A 25,572-nucleotide genomic window follows, 5' to 3' on the forward strand; every position below is an offset into this window, starting at 1 on the left:
ACCTCATATACTGGTGGTTGGTTTGGTCACTCAGTCGTGTCCGACTCTTGTGAGCCCGTGGACTGTAGCCCGCCAGGCTCCTCTGTCCATGGGATTGTCTAGGCAAGAAGACTGGAGTGGGTTGCCATTTCCTTCTCCAACACCTTGCATGTATATCCCCTCTTTTTTGGATTTCTTTCCCCTTCAGGTCACCACAGAGGGCTGAGTAGCATTCCCTATGCCATACAGTAGAATCTCACTAGTTAACTATTTTATACATAGTATCAATAGTGTTATATGTCCATCCCTGTCTCCCAATCCAGCCCACCCCTCCTTTCTTTCCCCTCTTGGGGTCCATATGTTCGTTCTCTATGTCCATGTCTCTATTTCTGCTTTGCAAATAGGTTAAAATATACATATTTTTTAAATTGATGCACATTAGCATCCTTGTCTTTGAGAGGCTTTTATTTTTTTTTTCCTGGTATGAAAGTATTGGGTTGGCCAAAAAGTTCGTTTGAGTTTTGCAGTAACATCTTTTTTTTTTTTTTCTTTTTCATCAAGCATTTAGTAAAGCTCAGAGATGACTGGAGTAAATGCAACTGTTAGGTTTTAAAACATAAGAAGTTTATCATTTTGATTAGAGGTGTTTGCACCTTTCAAATTTCAGCTCTTCAATGGAACTTGGCAAAGCAACCATCAATAAATAGGATTACACTGCAGACAGAAGAGGTGATGTTGTACAGAAAGGGATAAAACTGCATACAGCGGATCAGCTTCAGGCTGTTCTCACACTCGGGGCATTTGGTAGTTAATTTCAAAGCCTGTCTAAACACCTCAAGTGCCCCACTGATATTCTTCAGAGCGAGGTAAGCATTTCCCAGGCTCAAAAAGGTCAGGGGCTCAGAGCTACTGATGGCCAAAGCTTGAAGTAGCAGTTTGGTGGCGTCAAGATGAAGGGCATAGTGAATCAAAAGGTTGGCCAAGTTCACAAGAGGAACGTCCTGGTATTGAAGGGGGGCCAAATTCAAAGCCCTCTGAAGACAAGCAATAGCAAAAGTGCTATTTCCTACCGCTCTCCAGTAGAGTCCAGCTTCATTGAGGGTCAGCCAGACAGGAGCATTAGGCTGGTTAATAGCATGAAATAAGAAAGACCCAATTTCTTCTTCTGGGATAGTATAGTTATTAATACGGGAAAGCAAAATTTTTCGTGCATGGTCATCTGGCATTTTGGCTTTCAGATCCATGCGGACCTCTAATTCTTTGACTAAGTAGGACAGGGTCTGGCTTTTTCTGATGTCAGTTATGGAACAGTCAGGGGTTTGGGCCTCTTCTTCTGAAGAATAATCATCACTGTTGAGTTCGTGGATCCTGAGTCCTTTGTTTTCCGGAGGCAGAAAATAGGTTGGCAATTCCCCACCAACGGGGACTCTAGGATAGCTTTCTGCACAATCAGCTCTTTTAGGCCACAGAATATGCTGCTTGTCCCTATATGCATTAGAGTCCCTGCCCCAGATCCAGAGAACAGAATGGGCTACAGGAGAAGACTGGACCAAATCACTGATATCACTCTGATTTGTTTGAACATCAGAGTTCACAGACATCATACTGGAGGTTGAGGAATCTTCACCAAACTGGACATAGTCCACATTTTCAAAGTTATCACCACGATGGTAGCGCACAGGTTGGTCCCACTGGCAATGTAAACTATGCTGCTGGTTGACCAGACGGCATATCGGATGATTTCCTAACTGTGCCTGTTTTGCCATCTGTGTCTCATGGATGATATTTCTTAGGATCTGCTCTTCCTGAATCAGCCTATGTTTTTCTAGGATTTCCTGCTGTCTCAGGTAGTGGTCATGTTGCTTTTGATACTCGTTCGACTCATTCAGTGTTCGCTGGAGGGATCTATGTTGCGCTTCCAATTTCTGCTCAAGTTTTTGCTGACACAGGACAGCATGCTTCCTCTTTATGGCTTGCTCAAACCCAGGTTTGGCCTGTGAAGCATGGTCGTAACAGAGCACTGAGTGGTTATACTCCCCAAGCATTGCATATATGTTTCCTAAAGTGTAGTAGCTAGTGAAGAAGTCACTGTCGTCCAGAGCTGCATGGACCACGACAGCAGCGTCGGCAGAGAAGTGCGCTCTGTGCAGAACGTTCGCCAGGTTGACCAGGGCAATGTCTTTATTGTGCCTGGATGAGAAGTGAAGAGCTCTCATGGCACATTCCACTACTTGATATGGCTCATTCTTTATTCTCCAGTAAAATGAAGCCATGTTATATAGTACCCATGAGGAAGAGTTCTTCTGCAGGCCTTCATGAATGAGGTGACCTATGCCATCTATACTCCTTCCTAATCGTTTAGATAAATACGTGAAGATTGGATCTTCTTTAGGTAGTAGAGGTGCAGAAAGATTAACTCTCTCTTGTACACCTCGCAAGTGCTGAAAAGCATGTATACTATATGGAAGCTCTAGAATTTTAGTACAATCAGGTTGCTCAGGGTCTGGAGGGACAGGAGATTCTGTGTCTATATAATCTTCAGGGCTGATATCTTTGCTCTCCAAAGTTATGTATGTGCCATCATATAGGTCTAGGTCCCCTGAGGGCACCTTGGCTTTGATGCAGTCTGGATCCTCTTTATTATGTCTCTGTTCCAGTCCTGTATCTCTGTCCTCATTCTCTTCTATGTGGATTTTTTGAGCAACTAATTGCTTCTCCAGTTCTTTGAGGTAGTTAACTGTTGTTTCTTGTCTCATTAATATGACTAAGTCATGGGGATGCTTCAAGTTCATAGGTGAATCCACCTGCTGCTGGGTCTTCCCGTCCTCCGTGACGACCCAGTGCGTGGTGGCGAAGGCCCCTGGAGCTGCCACACTCGGCAAGGCGGAAAGGCTGAGGAACCAGCCTGGACCGGAGCACCGCGGACCCCCACTGCCACCGCCATCTTGCCCCCACCCCCCCGCAGTAACATCTTATGGAGACATCCAAATGACCTTTTTGGTTAACCCAGTAATAGTTTCATAGCAAGAATGCATTTGTAAGTATTTTATGAAATACTGCTTTTTTCTTACAAAACGAAATGGTTGCGTATATAATCCCTTATTAACCATAGACACCATGATGAACATTCAGTGCTCAGAAGTTATTCTTGAAAGTGGCTGAGAGTGTATCTTACCTGTTAACACCACATACACACACACACACACACACACACACACACAAAATATATATATATACATATATATATACAAACACACACACATATATATATATATAGTTAGGTGTAAAATGCATGTAAAATATAAATATACATATATACACATGTAAATATAAACATATATATATATATACTTATAAAATGTATGTACATGTAAAATATATATATATATGTATAGTTAGGTGTAAAATGCATGTAAAATATAAATATACATATATATACATGTAAATATAAACATATATATATACTTATAAAATGTACATGTAAAATATATATATATATAGTTAGGTGTAAAATATATGTAAAAATACATATGTATATATAAAGTTAGGTGATGGATATGTTAATTATCTTGGTCTTGATATTAATCTTGATCTACAAATTCCACAATATATACCTGGGTATCAAACATCACATTACACATACTTGCTGTTCAGTTGCTCAGTTGTGTCCACCTCTGCGACCCCATGGACTGCAGCACGCCAGGCCTCCCTGTCCATCATCAACTCCTGGAACTTACCCAAACTCATGTCTATTGAGTCGGTGATGCCATCCAACCATCTCATCCTCTGTCGTCCCCATCTCCTCCTGCCCTCAATCTTTCCCAGCATCAGGGCCTTTTTCCAGTGAGTAGGCTCTTCACATCAGGGTATTGGGTTCAATCAAATATACTTAAAAAATTATTTTCTTCTCTTTTCTTTTTCCCATGTGATTACTTGAAAATCTGACCTTATGTGTACCTGGCTCGATTTCTGAGCTGAGATACAGGATAGATACTCAGATTTTATTGCAAAAGCTTTTATTGTCATTGAATTCAGATTTTACCTTAATTACTTGTTATGGCTAAAAATATGAAGTCAGCAAAATGTCCATCACTGTGATAATTGTCAAAGCAGTCATGCCACATCCACATCATTAGATTCCTCAGGGTGAATAAGGAAAAGGGCCTAGATTCCTATCTTGAGATGTGAAAAGTTTTCTAAATTCCAGTTTCTTATGGAAAACAGCAATAGCCCAAAGCAGGACATACATGGGGTAGCGTTGGGACAGAAAATTGTAAAATTCAGGTTTTCTAGGGAAAACAGAGCCCAATTTGAGGAATACCTGCACAATGGCCCCTTCTCATATTTGCTGAGCCAGACTCTCAAGTTCGATGTAAAGAACTGTCATGCAGCACTTTCCTTGAGATGTACATTTCCTGGGACTTCCCTGGTGGTCCTGTAGTTAAGACTGCGCCTTCCAATGAATGGGGTACGTGCTCGATCTATTTTTGGGGGAGCTAAGATCCTACATGCCTCAGGGCCAAAAAACCAGAACATAAAACAGCAGAAGCGGTATTGTAACAAATTCAATAATGCCTTCCTAAAAAACGGTCCCCATCGAAAATAAAACTTTTTCAAAAGGCACTTCCAGCCCAGTAATTTCCCTTTTCCTTTTCCAGGACGTGAATGCTAAAGAGGAGTTCAAAAACTCATCTGTTGATATTGCTGTTTAGTTGCTAAGTCGTGTCTGAGTCTTGGCGATACCACAGACTGTAGCCCACCATGCTCCTCTGTCCGTGGGATTTCCCAGGCAAGAATAGTGGAGTCGGTTACCATTTCCTCCTCCAGGGGAATCTTCCCGACCCAGGGATTGAACCCACATCTCCTGCATTGGTAAGCACTTTCTTTACCACTGAGCCAGTTGGGAAGCACAATTCATTCATAACCATACACATAAACTGTAGTAGAATTAGCATCTGTACTTCCTATGTATATATTTTTGTTGTAGGTTTTCTTTCGTTGTGCAGGCTTCTTCTCTCACATTTAAACCAGAGGGATGATCATCTTGTGCTGCTGGAAGGATAATGCCGACCTTCAGGTAAAGCGAAGTTTTAAAGTGTGGGTAGAATAGTTTTAGGCTCAGCTGAGCCATGGGCTCCGGTTCTGCCCAAACCAACTGTGATCAGGAGTGGTTTCTGCTAAGCGGGTAATAGCGGGGTCTGTTGAAAAGTTGTACATGTGAAAACTTGCCAAACGTGGGTATTAACCCAGTGTTACCTTGTGTCTCTATCAACTCATCTTACTAAACAAGGCACCTGCACCCTGGGCGTACCTGAATCCTGATTTACAGAGTTCTTATGCAGGTCAGCCACATGGGTGCTATATTGACTGAGCAAGTGTGAGTCAAGGGGGTCCATGCTCTACAATGACAGAGAGTGTGCAAACCCTCCTGAAATGATGCAGGAAAGATATCACACTTTCCGCATCGACATTAATTTTGCTGAGATACATTCTCAGAAAAGCAAGGGTAGCCTTGAGATATCACAGTCATCATTGTCCGCAGTTCAGCGTGGGGCTTCCCTGGTGGTCCGCTGGATAAGAATCCAGCTGCCAATGCAGGGGACACGGGTTCGATCCCCGGTCTGGGAAGATTCCGTGTGCTGTGGGGAGACGAAGCCCAGGTGCCACAACTACTGAGCCCACTCGCTACAACTACTGAGGCCCGTGTGCCTGGAGCCCATGTTCTGAGAAAAGAGAAGTCACCCTACTGAGAGGCCCACACACCACAACTAGAGCGTAGCCCCCACTCACCGCCTCAACTAGAGAAAGTGCATGCAACGACAAAAGCCGAGCACAACCAAAAACAAATATTAAAAAAAAAAAAATAGATAACCAACAGGGACCTTCTGTGTAGCAGAGACAACTCTGTTCGGTATGATGCAACAATTTGAATGGGGAAAGAATTTGACAGAGAAGAGATACATGTCTATGTATAACTATACTGTGCTGGATGCCTGAAACTAATACTGTACTCCAAGATAAAACAGAAAGTTTAAAAAAGAGAGATCATATTTTGCTCAACCCACAAAGTCCCCGCATAGGCCTGTCTTGGCATACCAGACCGACAAAGAGGCCATGGATCTGCGGAGACCACGATGGGGATGCCTCAGCATTGTTGATTGCAGCCCACAGAATAGCATCCATGTTGACTCATTTGATGATGTGAATTAAAACCCAGTCCCCCGGTGGCTGAGTGAAAGAGCCCCTGGAGAGGGGAATGGCAACCCACTCCAGTCTTCTTGCCTGGAGAATCCCATGGAGACAGAGAAGCCTGGCGGGCTACAGTCCATGGGGTCGCAGAGAGTCAGACGCAACTGAATCAACTTAGCAGGCATGTCCTTCTAAACTTCCTTTCTTCCTTTTTATTTCTTCCTCTCTCTCTCCTTCTCATTCTTCATTCATTCTTGATTTCTTACCAGATTTCATGAAACATTGACTATATGCATCAGCATGGGGATTGAAAAACTAAAGACCTTGCCTCAAGGAATCTACACACGATGCAGAAAGTTGCGGAGATAATCACGGTAGGTAATAGTCAGTCATTTTCCGCTTTATTCTGACATCTGCACCATCCCATATGTTATGACTTTTGTCCTGCCCCGTCACCGATTTCAATAGCTTATTCTTAATAGTCACAGCAGGTATGCATCTCTGCTCCTTCCCCTCACCGTAGGCTGCTTCCTTCCATATTTCTTCAGGTGAAAGACCTTGAATTGAATAAACACAGCCCGCTGCTCACCTTTTCATATGAAAACAGCAAATCGTATGCGTCTGATACAGTCTCTGCCACTTTCACGTGTAAATCATTGCTATTCAGTACCTTCAGGGTAATGAGTCCTATAAACACATCAGCGCTATGCCAACATAGGCAGGGAAGAGAGAAAAAGGCACCTTTCATGTCTGCAGATCCGAGAAAGTATTTAAAAGTTTTTTTTTAATTTTATTTATTTTTGGTTGTGCTGGGTCTTCTTTGCAGCACACAGACGTTCTCTAGTTGTGACGAGTTGGGGTTACTCTCTGGCTTTGCTGCACGGGCTCAGTGGTTGTGGCTTTCATACTTAGTCACTCCAGCGTGTGCGGAATCTTCCTGGACCAGGGGTTGAACCCGTGTCCCCTGCATTGCATCATATATGATTGTAGGAGCGAAAGTCGCTCAGTCATGTCCGACTCTTTGTGACCCCATGGACAATAGAGTCCGTGGAATTCTCCAGGCCAGAAACCTGGAGTAGGTAGCCTTTTCTTTCTCCGGGGTGGGGGGGGTGGGGTCTCCTCAACCCAGGGATCGAACTCAGGTCTCCTGCATTGCAGGTGGATTCTTTACCAGCTGAGCCACAAGGGAAGCCCAAGAATACTGGAGTGGGTAGCCTATCCCTTCTCAGGGAATCGAACCTGGGCCTCCTGCACGGCCAGCAGATTCCTTACCAGCAGAGCTATCAGGGAAGCCCAACGGTTGTGGGAGTTGGACCCTAAGGAAAGCTGAGCGCCAGAGAATTGAGTTCCGAAAGGCAGGTTCCAACTGGTGCTCATCAGAGAAGGGAGCGGATGCAGAAACCAGGGAGGAGAAGCCGGGAAACAATGGTGCAGCCTTGGGGCAGGGTCTTGGTTCCTGCTCGAGGGATTGGACATAAAAATATACCCCTGAGCATGTCTGCAGGAACTTGGCACTCCCCTCACCCCCAGGGTGGAGGATGGTCACTTCAGGCTGAGTACAAGCATGGGGACCCCAGACTGGCTGGAAGCAGAAGACTTTCCGATTGAGATTTCACGAAACGCTGCCCCATTACCTCTTTTGTGTGTCCTAAGTTGCTGCAGTCATGTCTGACTCTTAGCGGCCCCATAACCTGCCAGACTCCTCCCTCCATGGGATTCTCCAGGCAAGAATACTGGAGTGGGTTGCCATGCCCGTCTCCAGGGGATCTTCCCAACCCAGGGATCGAACCTGCGTCTCCTACGTCTCCTGCATTGGCAGGCAGACTCTTTACCACTAGCGCCACCTGGGAAGCCCTCCCATAACCTCGCTACCAAGCAATCAGTGAAAGGTCATGTACCCTTTGGCCTTCCTTCAAACGTTGCCTGTAAAAACCCCTTCCCTGAAACCCATCCGGAAGTTCAGGCTTATTTGAGCACAAGCTCCCTGTTCCCTTTGCTCAGCCTTTGTAATGACCGTTGCTCCAAACTCTGACATTTCAGGTTATTTGCACACAGGCTTGGATTCAACAACCGTTCTGGCGAGGCAGCCTGCATTCCGTGCGCATGGCAGGTTGACCCCCGTTCTGGATTCCCAGCAGCTACTGGAGCTCATTTTGCTCCCAGGAAGTTGGAGGGACTCTCCCCGGTGGTGCTGGCCACGCTCCGCAGGAGGACAGAGGAGACCGAATCATGGTCCACCTTCGGTTTTGTTCTGGGGTGAGTAATTCCAGCGAGGGCAAGCTGACCATTCTTCTACTCTTTTGATTCTTTCTCTTAGGGAAGTGAGTCAGTCTGGGCTCAGTGTTTTTTTTTTAAGGAGCCAGGCCGATCTTTTTCGAAGCCTCCATCTGGGAAAGGGGCAGGGTGGTGGGGAATTTTTGGACTACAGTTCATCTGATCTGTTGTTTGTGGGACCGTGTTTATCATGTCTATGTTTGCCTGTGTATTGGTACTTGCACTAGCTGGTTGAGACATCTTTGATATGTAATGGAGATAGTGATGATACCAGGGAAACCTTCGCTATTGGGATGGTCTTGCATATGGCAGAGCTTTCCTTAGGATTTTCCCTTTTGGACTAAGGTTTGGCCATTTGGCTTCAACTCTGATGGAGCCCTGGCTGGGGTTCTCTCGTTTAGACCCAAGTTTGATCACTTGTCTTCATCTCTGATGAGACATTGGTTGGGTTCTGTCATTTAGACCCAAGGCTGGTCATTTGGCTTCATCTCTGGTGGAGCACTGGTTGGGATTCTGTCCTTTAGACCCAAGCTTGGTCATTTGGTTTTGTCTCTGATGGGACATTGGTGGGTTCTCTCCTTTAGACCCAAGCTTGATCACTTGACTTCATCTCTGATGGGACATTGGTTGGGTTTTGTCCTTTAGACGCAAGCTTGGTCACTTGGCTTCATCTCTGATGGGTCACTGGTTGGGGTTGTCCATTTAGGACCAAGCTTGGTTGCTTGGCTCCATCTCTGATGGATTATTGGTTGGGGTTCTGTCCTTTAGACACAAACTGGGTCATTTGGCATCATTTCTGATGGGCCACTAGTTGGATTCTGTCCTTTAGACCCAAGCTTGGTCATCTGGCTTCATCTATGATGGGACATTGGTTGGGTTATGTCCTTTAGACAACCTTGGCCATTTGGCTTCCTCTCTGATGGATTATTGGTTGGGGTTCTGTCCTTTAGACCCAAGCTTGGTCATTTGGCTTCATCTATGATGGGACATTGGTTGGGTCCTGTCCTTTAGACACAACCTTGTTCACTTGGCTTCATCTCTGATGGAGCCCTGGTTGGGGTTGTCCGTTTAGGACCAAACTTGGTCACTTGGCTTCATCTCTGATGGAGCCCTGGTTGGGGTTGTCCGTTTAGGAGCAAACTTGGTCATTTGGCTTCATCTCTGATGGGACACTGGTTGGGACTCTGTCCTTTTGACCCAAGCTTGGTCATTTGGCTTTGTCTCTGATGGGACAAGCTTGGAGACCAAGCTTGGCACCTGGCTCCATCTCTGATGGGATATTGATTGGTCCTCTCCTTTAGACCCAAGCTTGGTCATTTGGCTGCATCTCTGATGGGACGCTGGTTGGGTTCTGTCCTTTAGTCCCAAGCTTGGTCATTTGGCTTCGTCTCTGATGGGTCACTGGTTGGGACTTTCCATTTAGGACCAAGCTTGGTTGCTTGGCTCCATTTCTGATGGATTATTGGTTGGGGTTCTCTCCTTTAGACCCAAACTTGGTCATTTGGCTTCGTCTCTGATGGGTCACTGGTTGGGGCTTTCCATTTAGGACCAAGCCTGGTCACTTGGCTCCATCTCTGATGGATTATTGGTTGGGGTTCTCTCCTTTAGACCCAAACTTGGTCATTTGGCTTCATCTCTGATGGGTCACTAGTTGGATTCTGCCCTTTAGACACAAGCTGGGTCACTTGGCTCCATCTCTGATAGGGTATTGGCTGGGAACCTCCCTTTCTGGGGCTGAGGAACTGTGACCCTGAGGGAGCGTTTTTGCTTTGTATTGATTTGCTATTTGCCTGATACATGGCAACACATGCTGTAAATAATCGGCGGTGGGTGTTCAGAGCTCTGTCCCATCTTGTAGTCCCCCAGGGTGACTATTGCACAAGAGGGAGATCTTCAGCTAGGCTCTCATGAGTGACAAAAAATGATACTTTGTTATAACACTACTGAGCCTTAGTTTCCTTGGGATCTGGAGAACAATGGACTCTCAGGGTTCTGAATGACAACACTGTCTTTCTTTTTTTTTTTTTCTTGGCCTTGTTTATCTCACACTGTCTTTCAATTACCACTCTTTTCTAAAAGGAAAGGGAAATGGGAGGGACTTGCTTATGTATAGGCTTTGATGATATTGTAGCAAAGTGAATCTTTTGTTAATTGGAGTGGTATTTATCTCAGGAGCAGGTGCCAGTGTCCTGCTGAAGTGAAAAGTTAAAGTATTTGTTGCTCAGTCGTATCCAACTCTGCCACTCTGTGGGTTGTAGCCTACCAGACTCCTCTGTTCATGGGGTTCTCCAGGCAAGAGTACTGGAGTGAGTTGCCATACCCTCCTCCAGGGGACATTCCTGACCTGGTACATGAGTCTAAACCCTATTCTCTCCTCCTGGTTTTGACTCTCCTTAGGGGTCTTGGTAACCTGAACACGTATTTACATTCCTCCAGAAGTGAGGCATGTGGACATGAATCATACATATTATTGTCTATTACTGCTCTCAATTATAACTGAACTGAAGGAAGTCTTGCCCTGAAAATAGCCTCGATGAAACTGCTCGGACGTTTTATTTTTTTTTTTTTTTGCTCAGACGTTTTATAACTGATTTCCGTTAAAGGAAGGCAGTTTTCTAGAAGGAGCTTGCAATTCTCTTCCTGTTCTTTTGAGATGTAAATTATCTCTCAGGGTTCTCAGGGACTTTGATCAAATCCTCTGTGATTTCTGAGACCGAAGGAAAGAGGCCTTTTTTATACTTGAGCAGGAAAACTATGAGATCTCTGTGTGGATGGATGGATAGATGGATTGATGGATGGATGGGTGGATATGCTCATTATAGTTTTGGAGGCTGTCCAAGGCATCACCTTCAACACTATCTTTAGCTTAAAGATGAGAACTGTTGGGGGAAAGGGGTGTCGGTTAGGAAAGTTACCAGGAAAAGCAGGGCATGGTTTTTATGCAGACTTCAATTCTGCCTTCTCTATTGATAAGAATTTCTAGAGATTTAGAGTCATTTTTCTCTTCCTGGTACAGAGAAGGAAACACTCTTACGAATGGAGGTTTCCCTTTGAAATATTTTCACAACAGAGCAACTTCGACTCTGGTGCTGGGAAAGACTGAGGGCAGGAGGAGAAGGGGGCGACAGAGGATGAGATGGTTGGATGGCATCTCTGACTCGATGGACATGAGTTTGAGCAAGATCCGGGAGTACGTGATGGACAGCAAAGTCTGCTGTGTTGCAGTCCATGGCGTCGCAAAGAGTTGGACACGACTGAGTGACTAAACAACTTAAATTCAGTTTTCAAAGCTCCTCCTGTGTCTGCTGACTTTTTCGTAAATTTTTATTTTTAATCTGGTGGCTCAAGGTCTTAATTGCAACACCTGGGGTCTTCAATCTTCATTGTGGCATGTGGACTTTTTTTTTTTTTTTTGGTAGCATGCAGACTCTTTAGTTGACTCACATATGACCTGGGCTTCCCTGGTAGCTCAGATGGTAAAGAATCTGCCTGCATTGTGGGAGACCCAGGTTCAGTCCCTGGGTTGGGAAGATCCCCTGGAGAAGGCAGTGGCTACCCACTCCAGTATTCCTGCCTGGAGAATCCCAAGGACAGAGGAGCCTGGTGGGCTACAGCCTATGGGGTCTCGCAAAAGAGTTGAACAGAACTGAGCGACTTCGCTGTCGCTTGCATAGGATCTAATTCTCTGACTGGCAATGTAACCTGGTCCCCCTGCTTTGGGAGCTTGAAGTCTTAGCCACTGGACTACCAGGGAAGTCCCCCTGCTGTTTTCTAAAAGTAACCAGCTAACGACCGTCCTTATGCCGACAAGACATATTTTGGGGTGGCGTGTTCTGTTGCCCCTCACCACCATTTCATTACCTGTTTGCCCACTGATGAACTTTTGGGTGGTCTCCAGCTTTTTCTGATCATATATAATGGACTCGATGGATATCGGGTCTCTGTGTACAGGTGCCTTCTTTTCTCTCGGTTGAATTTCTGAAGTGGGATGGCTGGCTCGATGGGGAGCGTTATGTTACATGGTGGAAGAAATGGCCAAATTGATTTGCAAAGTAGCTGTGACATGCTTGCAGCCCTACCAACTGTGGGAGATAATTCCAGAGGGTCCCTGTCCTCACCAACACTTGGGATGGTCACCATGTTTTTCTCTTCGTGTAGCTATGCTAAGGGATGTGCATTTTAAGCTAATGGGCCGTTAACTTGTAAATCTCTACTGTTGAGTTTCTATCCATTATTTGCCTTGTGTATATCTTCCTGGCAGAGTCTATGTCCAGATGGTTGTTTGACTTGGAGTTATGCTTCCTTGGGCTTCCCTGGTAGCTCAGCTGATAAAGAATCTGCCTGCAATGGGGGAGACCTAGGTTCGATCCCTGGGTTGGGAAGATCCCCCTGGAGAAGAGAAAGGCTAACCCACTCCAGTATTCTTTTCTGGAGAATTCCATGGACTGTATAGTCCATGAGGTCGCAAAGAATCACACAAGATGGAGTGACTTTCACTTTATATTTTCTTACTATTGTATTGTGAGAGTTGTTTCTTCATTCTGGATATGAGTCCTTTATCGACTACGTGTTTTCAAATATTAATAGTTACTCCAGGCTATTTACAGTTTCTCTTTAAAACTTGGTCTTTTTTGATACATTTCCATTTTTTTCTTTTACAATTCATCGTTTTGTGTGTGTTCTAAGAAAAATTTATTTGCTGAGTCACTCAGTTGAGTCCAACTCTTTGTGATCCCATGACCTGGTAGGCTCCTCTGTCCATGGAATTCTCCAGGCAAGAATATCAGAGTGGGTAGCCATTCCTTTCTTCAGCGGATCATCTCAACCTAGGGGTTGAACCTGGTCTTCTGCATTGCAGGCAGATTCTTTACTGTCTGAACCACCAGGGAAGCCCCTTGCTTAACACAAGTCTTAGCAATTTTCTCCTGAATTTTTATTTTTGAGAAGTTTTCTTTTAAGGTTCCCATTTTAATCTGATACATATCAATTTAATATTTAGTACAGTCTGAGAAACCCATTAAGTTTAGAGGGTTTTTGTTTTGTTTTGTTTTTGCACATGAATGTACAGTTATTCCAGTACTAATTGTTGAAAAACTGTCATCTCTATTGAATTAGCCTTGATGCTTGTATAAAAAATAATTTATTACCTTGACGCTTGTTTCAAAAATAATTCGTCTATGTGAACCCATCTCCTGATGATCAAATCTGTTTCGAAAACCTGTGTCTGTGCTTTTGCCAAAATTCCACTCTCTTGGATACCAAGTTTTTAAAGTAAATTGTGGAATTAAGTTACAGGAGTTTTCCAGCTTCTGTGTTCGAGTCTGTCTACATTGTTTTGATTAATCTGGGTTCACTGCTTCCACATGGAAATTTTAGGAGCAGCTGTCAGTCTCTCTAAATCTTTTGCTGTGAATTGTCGGGGATTATGTTTAAATCCAGAGATCAGTTCGAGAACTAACCTCTGGCCAATGTGCCTCTCTGATTTCTCTCATCAATATTTTGTCTTCAGCCTAAAAACCTTGCACGTATTTTGTCAGCTCTATGCCTGAATCATTTATGGCTCCCTGCTATTATAAATGCTTTCCTTTAAATTTTAATTTCCATTCATTCATTGTGAATATATTTAACCGTACTGGGGCTCGGGGCAGGCTTCGCCCCAAATCTGCCGTGTAGGTGATGTCATAAGTGATATCGGACAATGTTTGTCTTTCTCTGTCTGACTTACTTAGTGTGAAGGTCAATCCGCGTGGCTGCAAATGGCATTATTTCGGTCTTTTTTATGCTTGTGTAGCGTTCTATTGTACATATATTAGCCCATCTTCTTTATCCATTCATCTGTCGATGGACACTTGAGTTGTTTCCATGTCTTGACTGCTTTGTAAATTCATCTGCATTATTTTTGAGGTCCCACGTGTAAGCAAGACACTATGATATTTGTCTCTGTCTGACTTAACTTCACTTAGTATGGTCATCTCCAGGTCCATCAGTGTTACTGCAAATGTTACAGGAAGGGGGACTCCCTCCAGGGCCTGAGAGTGGGCTCTTGTTTGACACTCGGCAATGACTTGTCCAAGGAGACATGCTAGCTGACAAAGCAAGAGACGTTATTGGGAAGGGGGCACCCAGGTGAAGAGCAGGAGGGTGAGCGAGCCGTGGAAAACGGCTCTGCCTTTGTGGCTCGCAGTCTTATGTTTTATGGTGATAGGATTAGCTCCCGGGGTGTCTTTGGCCAATCACTCTGACTCAGGGTCCTTCCTGGTGGCACATGCATCACTCAGGCAAGATGGATTCTAGGAAGGAGGACTTTGGGAGGTTGGTATGACTTCAGTTCAGTTCAGTTGCTCAGTTGTGTCCGACTCTTCAAGACCCTGTGGACTGTAGCACGCCAGGATTCCCTATCCATCACCAACCCCCGGAGTTTACCCAAACTCATGTCCATCGAGTCGGTGATGCCATCCAACCATCTCATCCTCTGTCATCCCCTTCTCCTCCTGCCCTCAATCTTTCCCAGCATCAGGGTCTTTTCAAATGAGTCAGTTCTTCATGTCAGGTGGCCAAATGATTGGAGCTTCAGCTTAAAATCAGTCCTTTCGATGAATGTTCAGAACTGATCTCCTTTAGGATGGACTGGTTGGATCTCCTTGCAGTCCAAGGGACTCAAGAGTCTTCTCCAACGCCACAGTTCAAAAGACTGACATCTCTCCTTGCGACCTTTCCCAAATTCTTCCAGTCAGTGGTGGCTTGTTCGGTGTTCCTTGCCAGGACCTTCTGTTATAAGACAATCCGTGCAAGTGATTGCTATGGTGCCAGGTCAGGCCTGAGAGTTTCCATCAGTGTTTCCCCTAATGTCCTTATTATTTTCAATTAAAGTTACTTAAGAAAAGGCTGATGCAAGAAGGATATACTGACCCTCACTGTCCCCCTGAAAGCAGGAAATAAATCTCCCCCGTGAAAGGTGCCTGCCTTGTGCCAGGAGAAAGAGACGTTGTTATCACCAGGGAATTCATGGCCAAGCAGGCTGTGTAAACAAACCGTGTTACTTCTTTACGAATTTATTACCCCATGCCCAGGTTTCTTTCTCTTATCGGTTCCTCGCAGATTTATTGTTTCTTTGTCCACAGGATAGAAGAGCTGCTGCTTGAGTTGGTTACTGAAGTCTTATATTTTTATGAGCTCCTGGATATACAAAATCAAATTTGCTTTTCTCCTAGTTAATCTGTCTTATGTCAAAATAATTAGTCCAGCCAGAAAGACTGAAAGGAATAGGAAATCTTCCTCCCTTGCAAAGGCGGCTGGGTTTTTAACGTATTAAGCTTTTAGCCAGTGTCATTGATAAACTCATTAGTTTTAGAAGATTTTGTTTGAGGTCAGTTAGCATTATCTCTGGGCTTCCCTGGTGGCTCAGATGGTAAACAATCCATCTTCAGTGCAAGAGACGGGGGTTCGATCCCTGGGTCAGGGAGATCCCCTAGAGGAGGGCATGGCAACCCACTCCAGTGTCCTTGCCTGGAGAATCCCAGAGACAAAGGAACCTGGCGGGTTACAGTCCATGGGGTGGCAAAGACTGAGTGACTAAGCAGAGAACAGCACAATGTCAAATGCAGAGCAAGGCATTCAAGGTTCTTCCTTTTCAATCTGTCACCTTTGTATTCAGATTTGTTTTCTTGATCATTGCACGGAATAGAACTTGCAGTATAGACATAGCTCCTTTTATTGTGTCTCACTTTATTGTGCTTTGCAGATATTGTGTTTCTTTTTTATAAGATGAAGATTTGTGGCAACCCCGCCTTACCAGATGATGGTTAACATTTGCTAGCAATACAGTATTTTTTAATGAAGGCATTTAACTTATTTTTTCAACATTTTGTTATTGTCTAATTGCGAAGTTGTGTCCAACTCTTTGTGACCCCATGGACTGCACCACGCCAGCCTTCCCTGTCCTTCACCATCTCCGGAAGCTTGCTCAAACTCATGTCTCTTGAGTCGATGACGCCATCCAACCATTTCATCCTCTGTAGCCATCTTCACGGTTATGTGAACCATGAATTTCCAGATGTTCAAGCTGGTTTTAGAAAAGGCAGAGGAATCAGAGATCAAATTGCCAACATCTGCTGGATCATCGAAAAAGTAAGAGAGTTCCAGAAAAACATCTATTTCTGCTTTACTGACTATGCCAGAGCCTTTGACTGTGTGGATCACAATAAACTGTGGAAAATTCTGAAAGAGATGGGAATATCAGACCACCTGACCTGCCTCTTGAGAAACCTATATGAAGGTCAGGAAGCAACAGTTAGAACTGGACATGGAACAACAGACTGGTTCCCAATAGGAAAAGGAGTACGTCAAGACTGTATATTGTCACCCTGCTTATTTAACTTATATGCAGAATACATCATGAGAAACGCTGGGCTGGAAGAAGCACAAGCTGGAATCAAGATTGCCGGGAGAAATGTCAATAACCTCAGATATGCAGATGACACAACCCTTATGGCAGAAAGTGAAGAAGAACTAAAGAGCCTCTTGATGAAAGTGAAAGAGGAGAGTGAAAATGTTGGCTTAAAGCTCAACATTCAGAAAACTAAGATCATGGCATCCGGTTCCAAGACTTCATGGCAAATAGACGGGAAAACAATGGAAACAGTGACAGACTTTATTTTCTTGGGCTCCAAAATCACTGCAGATGGTGACTGCAGCCATGAAAATAAAAGATGCTTGCTCCTTGAAAGAAAAGCTATGACCAACCTAGACAGCATATTAAAAAGCAGAGACATTATTTTGCCAACAATGGCCTGTCTAGTCAAAGCTATGGTTTTTCCAGTGGTCATGTATGGATGAGAGTTGGACCATAAAGAAAGCTGAGCACCGAAGAATTGATGCTTTTGAACTGTGGGGTTGGAGAAGACTCTTGAGAGTCACTTGGACTGCAAGGAGGTCCAACCAGTCCATCCTAAAGGAAATCAACCCTGAATATTCATTTATGGACTGAGGCTGAAGCTGAAACTCCAATCCTTTGGCCACCTGATGCGAAGAGCTGAATCATTTGAAAAGACCCTGATGCTGGAAAAGATTGAGGACAGGAGGAGAGGGGACAACAGAGGATGAGATGGTTGGATGGCATCATTGACTCAATGGAGATCAGTTTGAGTAAACTCTGGGAGTTGGTGATGGACAGGGAAGCATGGCGTGCTGCAGTCCATGGGGTCGCAAAGAGTCAGACACGACTGAGCGACTGAACTGAAGTGAACTGAACTGGTTCAAGTTATGTTTTCCTTCTTGAATGGGTATTGGTGGTTTATGTATTGAATGGTATCATCAGAGTTTTCTAATACATTAGTATAGTATTGATGATAACATTCCTTAATACTATAATGGGGTATCTTCAGTGATGTTGATTTTTGTTATTTTTAATTTCTATTGTATCTCTCTCTATTTCTTTGAAAAGAGATTTGCATTAGTGATTCATTTCAGCAAAACAGCTTTTCTTTCTTGCTGTTATTTTTCAGCTGATAAGTTGTGTCTGATTCTTGACTACTGGACTTGACTACTTGACTACTGGAAAAACCATAGCTTTGACTATACACACCTTTGTCAGCAAAGTGATGTCTCTGCTTTATAATATGCAGTCCAGGTTTGTCAGCTTTTCTTCTAAGGAGCAAGCATCTTTTGTGTCTGCAGTCACCGTCCTCATTGACTTTGGAGCCCCAAATTTCCCATTGTTTCCCCATCTATTTGCCATGAAGTGATGGGACTAGATGCCATTATCTTCATTTTTTGAATATTGAGTTTGTACGTCTAATGATTTTTTTCCCCCTAATTTCCCCTTTAAGTGCATTGACTTCTGCCTTTTATTTCTCTCTTCTGCCTGTTTTGGTGGAAGTTTCAATGATCCATCCATAATTTTTATTGTTTTCCGAAGTAAGCATTTAATGCTTCGAATTTCCCTGCAAGCACTGCCTTGGATGCATCCCACCAATTTTTATGTACTTTATTTCCATCCTCATTCAATTAAAAATGTCTTCTATCTTCCACTGTGACTACGTCCTCAACTCACGCTTGACTCATAGGTGACTCTGAAATGCGCTCCTTAGTGTCGAAGTAATGAAGAGTTTTCCAGACATATTTTTTTTTAAACTTTGTAATTGCATCTTGTTTGCAGCTGTATCCTAACTAAATACTGTTGTAATCACTGAAGGGAAGCAGATTCTGCCATTCTAAATGGCGTGCGGGTTGCTTCGAGCTGAAGGCGATCGAGACACAGCCGACTCAGGGGAAAAAAAAAAAAATAACTTTTCTCTCTGCCTCACTGCCTAGAAGAATTGAGATTTTAGATAGGCAGCCTGTCCCTGAAAAAAAGAGCTATTTCCAGAGAGAACTTTTTAAAAAAAATTTAAAATTTGTATTTATCTAGGTTTGCCTGTCCTGGGTCTATTGTTGGTGGACGTGGGATTTCTCTAGTTGCAGAGATCGGGGGCTACTCCATAGTGGCATTGTGCAGGTCATCTTTGCAGTGGTTTTCTTGTTGTGCCTCACGGGGTCTAGGGCACAGAGGCTTTGTTGCCCCATGGCACGTGGGATCTTTCCAGATCAGGGATCCAACTGGTGTCCCTTGCCTCGCAACGCAGATTCTTAACCACTGAACCACCAGGGAAGTCCCATACTAGAGACACTGTTTTGTCTGAAAGTCCCATCTACATGGCAGGTCAGACTTAGAAGTTAACAGAACGTCTGTTTTTTTCTAATCCTGTGAGTTACTCCCCCCGCCCCCGCCCCCACCTGCCCACTTTGAAGCCCCAAGTCCCTTCCCCATTTCTTAACTCAGGAGAACATTTATGCTTCAACTGACTTGCTTTTGCCCTGTGGGGTGGGGGTCTTATGTCATTGTGGAGCTCTCTGATATACAAGGAACTTCCCAGGTGGCCCAGGGGTTAAGAGCCTACCCTCCTTGCAGGAGACGCAGGTTCGATCCCTGGGTCGGGAAGATCCGCTGGAGGAGGGCAGGGCAACTCACTGCAGTATTCTTGCCCAGAGAATCCCATGGACAGAGGAGCCTGGTGGGCTACAGTCCATGGGGTCACAAAGAGTCGGACACCATTGAACCAACTTAACATGCATAATTACACGCATAATTAAATGTGTTTCTCCCATTAACCCCTCTTATGCCGATTTAATTCTTAGATTAGCCAAGAAACCTAGAAAGCAAAAAGGAAAAAATTTCCCTTCCTTGCATTAGAAACATACTTGTATGATTTTCTACTGTTTAAACCCACAGATGGCTTATGGTCCAGAATATCAATTATATTTGAATACCTTTCTTAGTGGTACTCCAAAGCAGTGTGTCAGAGAAGGCAATGGCAACCCACTCCAGTATTCTTGCCTGGAAAATCCCACGGACAGAGGAGCCTGGCGGGCTACAGTCCATGGGGTTGCAAAGAGTCAGACATAACTGGGCATGCATGCAAAAACAGTGTGTATTCTCGTGTTGATAGTACATGTTGATTATGTCACATGGGTACACAATATTTAGGTCTGCCATATTAATACTGAGATTTTCTCTGCTTTTCCTGACTAGTTCTAAGAGAGCAGTATTAAAAACTCCAATTATAATTTTGGATTTGTTTACTTCTTCTTTGCAATCTGTCAGATTTTGCTGTATGCATTGGAGGCCCAGTTGTCCGATGCATAAACATTTAAGGATTTTAGTATTTTTGGCAAGTTGATCCTTTTATCATCCCATAATATCCTTCTTTATCCCTGGCATTACGTCTTGCTCTGAAGTACACATTTTCTGCTCGCTGTATAGCCAGTCCAGCTTTGTTTTGGCATTTGCATGACAAAATATTTTCAAACTATGAAACATTATGTGTCTTTATATTTAACGTAAGAATCCTTGTAGACGGTGTATGTCAATTTTTAATCCAATGTGGTAATGTCTGCTTTTCAGTTGGAGTAATTAGATATTTACCTCTATCAAAGTTTTATTAAAATGCTTGAAATTGACTCACCATTCTGTTCATTCTAACTTATCTTTTTTTATCTACCTGAATTGTGGAACTTGCTTCTCAGAAATAGTCACGTCACTTTACAGTCTGCATATTCTATTGATTATAAGGGTCAGGCTTATGAAAGTTTTCGTTATTCTCGGTCTCTCCCTTACTCTCCCCCTCTCTCACCCAACTCCTGACTCTGTCTTTCTCTCTGTTGCCAGCTATGAAGAATCAAGCTGCTGTGAATCCGCAAGTTCTAGCCCTGTAAGAAAAGGACTTCTTGCAACAAACGAAGCAAGTGTGTTACAGAAGTGTATTTGCAAAAGCTTCAAAACAGAAGCAGCTATGACCAGCCCCCAGATTGCAGTCTTACTTATGACCCAGGTATGGTGTACTCAGATTCCTGTTTACCAAAGAAAGTGAACGATAATCATTTAAAGCTGATACAAGTGCGATGCTTTGTTTCATATCATAAAAACCTAATATTATGTCTTGCTGCTGTTGTTCAGTCACTAAGTTATATCCGACTCTGTGTCCCGATAGACTGCAACACACCAGGCTTCCCTGTTCTTTGCTCTCTCATACCCATCAAACATTGAGAGTTTGCTCAAGTTCATACCCATCGAATTGGTGATGCTGTCTAAACCTCTCATCCTCTGTCACGCCTTCTCTTCCTGCCCTCAATCTTTCCCAGCATCAGAGTCTTTTCCAATGAGTTGGCTACCATCAGTACTTCCAATGAATCTTCAGGGTTGATTTCCTAGAGGACTGACCAATCTGATCTCCTTGCTGTTCAAGGGACTCTCAAGAGTCTTCTCCAACACCACAATTTGAAAGCATCAACTCTTCAGCGCTCAGCCTTCTTTATGGCCCATCTCTCACATCCCTCTTACATGACGACTGGGAAAACCATAGCTTTGACTAGATGGACCTTTGTCGGCAAAGTCATGCCTCTGGTTTTTTAATTTGCTGTCTAGGTGTGTCATATTGGTAACGGTTCATGTGTTCCACTGTAGGTTTGTGTTCTGGTCTCTGGTGGATACAGGAAAAATATTTCTCTCAGTGTGGTTAGCTTTTCCCTGGTTAGTTGCCTCAAGGGGACACTTGGTCTTCATAAAGCGTGGAAGCAGAACCTTTTTATTCTTTGAGTGTCTACTAGTCTCTTCCTGTTCCTCTGGGGATTCATTACAAGGTGGGCTTCCTTATAATTACATTTGATCATCATTTACTAGGCTGGAAATTCGTAAAGAGTGAAAGATTTATTTTTTCCATTAAAAAAAAACAAATCTTTATTGAATATGTTACAGTGTTGCTTCTGTTTTAGGTTTTGGTTTTTTTTTGGCATGTGAGGATCTTAGCTCCCCAACCAGGCATTGAACCCATGTCTCCTGTATTGGGTGTGTGAAGTCTCACCCACTGGGCCACTAGGTAAAGTCCCTGAGAGAAAGACTTAAGAGATGCCTCACTTCCCAGGCGGCTCAGATGGTAAAGAATCTGCCTGCAGTGCCAGAGATCTGGGTTCAATCTCTGGGTTGAGAAGATCCCATCCTGGAGAAAGGCATGGCAACCCACTCCAGTATCGTTGCCTGGAAAATCCCATGGACAGAGGAGCCTGGCGGGCTACAGTTAATGGGGTTGCAAAGGAGTCGGACACAACTTACCGACCAAACAACAACATTTCCAGCTTCAACCAGGGCTTCATTCCACGTACACATTTGCTTCCTAACATCCAGTAGGGCAGCTCACGCAGGGTGTACGATTGTGGGGCTGAATGTTGCCGATGAACCCCCTGTGAAATTCCTCCAGGCACAGAGAACTCTTCCTATCGAGGCAGATGCAGCCGTTGCTTTCCTTATTTTGTCTTAGAAAGCACTGCTACGGCGCTTCTACACACCAGTGCTTACGAGGGTGGCGATAAGTTTTGTATGCTCTTGAGTCTTGAATGAACTACGCAAAGTCGTGCATTTAAAGAACAAGGTAGATGTGAAAATCCTGTGTCACTGCTTCAGCCTCTGATTCTGTGCCGATGAAGGATGAAGCAAAGAGAGCTATATATGGTATACTTTATCAACTTGTGTCTTCACCCAGAGTCTAGGTATGTTATGTCTTCTAAGCCACCGTACTAGCCAGGAGGTCATATCTGTTACTGCTGTTTTTCAGTCACTAAGTCAGGTCTGGTCTTTGCCACCCTGTGGACGGCAGCATGCCAAGCTCCCCTGTCCTTCACTGTCTCCCAGAGTTTGCTCAGACTCATCTCCATGGAGTTGGTGATGCCATCCAACCATCTCATCCTATGCCTCCCTCTCCTCCTTTAAGATTCCTCACTTACAGATACAAAAGCTAAAGGCAGTAAGTTCATAATTTGGCCAAAATGATAAAGTTCCTAAGGGATAGAGCCATTATTCAATCAGGGAGCTTGTGCCCCTAACACCTGTTATTTATTTATATATTATTTCCACATGTGAGAAACATATCATAGTACCTGGTTCATCTTTGGTTGCCTGGGACAGGGTTCTGTTTCCCCAACCTACTGAAAACCTGATATACTTTCTCACCCTGAACTCTTCCATGAGATATCATTTTCTCTGGATATATTCCCAGGAGTGGGATTTTTGGATCATAAAACTATAATTCAAAAAGATATGGGATATCCCCAGGGATCCAGTGGCTAAGACTCAATATTCTCAACACAGGGGGCCCAGGTTTGATCCCTGGACAGGGAACTGGATCTCACATGCTGCAACTAAGACCCAACACAGCCAAATAAATAAATTAAAACATAAAAAACATACAGGCATCTCTACATATTAGCCCTGTTCACAACAGCCAAGACCTGGAAGCAATCTCAATGTGTCTATCAACACTGAAGTAAAAGTGAAAGTTGCTCAGTTGTGTCTGACTCTTTGCGACTGTATAATCATGGGATTCTCCAGGCCAGAATACTGGAGTGGGTAGCCTTTCCCTTCTCCAAGGGGATCTTCCCGACCCAGGGATCAAACCCAGGTCTCCCGCATCACAGGCAGGTTCTTTCCAGCTGAACCTCAAGGGAAGCCCAAGAATCCTGGAGTGGGTAGCAGAGGAATGGATAAAGAAGGCATGGTACCTATATACGATGGAATATTACTCGGCCATTAAAAAGAATGAAGCAAGGTCATTTGCAACAACATGGATGCAACTAGAGATTGTCCTCCTGAGGGAACTAAGTCAGAAAGAGAAAGACAAATACCATATGTATTTGGTATAGGTAATCTGAAACAGTGAGACAAATGAATAAACGTACAAGACCGAGACCAACTCATAGTCAGAGAACGGACTTGCAGCCTCCAAGGGGGATGGGAGTTGGGTACGAGACGGCCTGAGTGTTTGGGATTAGTGGATCCTAACTGTTATACGTAGGATGGATAGTCAAGGAACTGTATTCAATATCCTGTGATCAACCATAATGGAAAAGGATATTTTAAAAAACAATGTCTACATGTGTATAACAGAGTCACTTTAATGCACAGCAGACATTGCCATGACATTATAAATCCATTACAGGTCAATCTTTAAAAAATTAATAAAAGTGAAAAAACTCTCCCATGAAATCCTCTTACTTACTCTCTGTTCTAGGTGTGCCTTGACATTTGGTTTTCTGAAAACTCTCTGAGAGTTTCTCCAGGTGACACTTTAACTTGAATTCATAGTTTGCTTTTAAAATATCTCTATTGAAAGTTGCACTCTAATCACCAAGCACGTAATATTAACAATCCTCGCTATTTATGCTAATAATATTCAGATCACTGTCTATATATGCCTCTGCACATAGGTATCACTCTGAATTTCCTCGTATCTCATTTCCCAAGGTTACTCACATAAAAGAAGATTTACAATTCTTTTAGGATAATGGAATGTGTAGGATAACCTTTCCAGGAGAGCTATGGGGGAGATTTTAAGCATTTAAGTTCTTAAAAGACTTCAAGAAGGTGGCAACTCACGCCGCAAAAGTCTTTTTCATCAGATCATCTAAATACCATGCAGTATGTTGCTATATGAAACTCCTGCTTCTCCCATAGTTATGATATCATTAAACTATTAAAGTTCTGTTAATCTTCTTTTACCAAAAACTAATGGCAACCCGACCCAGTACACTTGCCTGGAAAATCCCGTGGACGGAGGAGCCTGGTGGGCTGCAGTCCTTGGGGTCGCAAAGAGTCGGACATGACTGAGCGACTTCAATTTCACTTTTCACTCTCATGTGTTGGAGAAGGAAATGGCAACCCACTCCGGGGAAGTAGCCAGGGATAAATTAGGAGATTGGGACTGAGGTATACACACTACTATATGTAAAATAAGTAACTAACATGGACCAACTGTATAGCACAGAGGACTCTGCTCTATACTCTGCCGTGACCTATATGAGAAAAGAATCTGAAAAAAAGTAGACACATGTATTTGTGTAACTGATTCACTTTATCATACAGGAGACACTAACAGAACATTGTCTACCAATTATATTCCAGTTACAATTAGAAATCTAACTATGTAATCTACACACAGAAGCAAAGAAATTAATAATTTTAGGTAATCTAATAACTTGTTTCACATTGTTAATATAGTATGTGTGTTTTCCATGTTTATGTTACTTATGCGCGCTCAGTCACTAAACCGCGTCTGACTCTTTGAGACCCCATGGACTGTAGCCCACCAGGCTTCTCTGTCTGTGGGATTCTCCAGGCAAGGATACTGCAGTGGGTAGCCTTTCCTTTCTCCAGAGGATCTTCCTGATTCAGAGATTGAACCCATGTCTCCTGTGTCTCCTATATTGGCAAGAGGATTCTTTACGATTATGCTACCTGGAAAGCCCTTTATATTACCATAGCCTATATACAATTCTGGAGAAGGAAATGGCAACCCACTCCAGTATCCTTGCCTGGAGAATCTCATGGACAGAGGAGCCTGGTGGGCTGCAGTCCACGGGGTCGCAAACAGTCAGGCATGACTGAGTGACTAACACAACATATGCAATTCTAATATTGGATGCTTGGTTTTGCGTTGCAAAGAGTCGGACACGACTGAGCGGCTGAACTGAACTTTGCAATTAAGTTTGTGGTCATCTAGAAGAGAGAAGGGCCCTTGCGGCTCAGACAGTAAAGAAACTGCCTAT

General features: G+C 43.7%; 1 protein-coding gene across 1 annotated transcript; it reads right to left on the bottom strand.

Annotated features, from left to right (window-relative positions):
- Window positions 1-650: 650 nt before the first annotated feature.
- On the bottom strand, window positions 651-2,923 carry LOC122690611 (tetratricopeptide repeat protein 17-like). The gene is given in 2 exon segments (XM_043897495.1): window positions 651-2,899; window positions 2,902-2,923. Coding segments are annotated over 2 exon segments (2,271 nt in total).
- Between the last annotated feature and the right edge of the window lie 22,649 nt (window positions 2,924-25,572).

This window comes from Cervus elaphus, chromosome X (assembly GCF_910594005.1).
Source record: "Cervus elaphus chromosome X, mCerEla1.1, whole genome shotgun sequence".
In the NCBI taxonomy this organism is placed as follows: domain Eukaryota; kingdom Metazoa; phylum Chordata; class Mammalia; order Artiodactyla; family Cervidae; genus Cervus; species Cervus elaphus.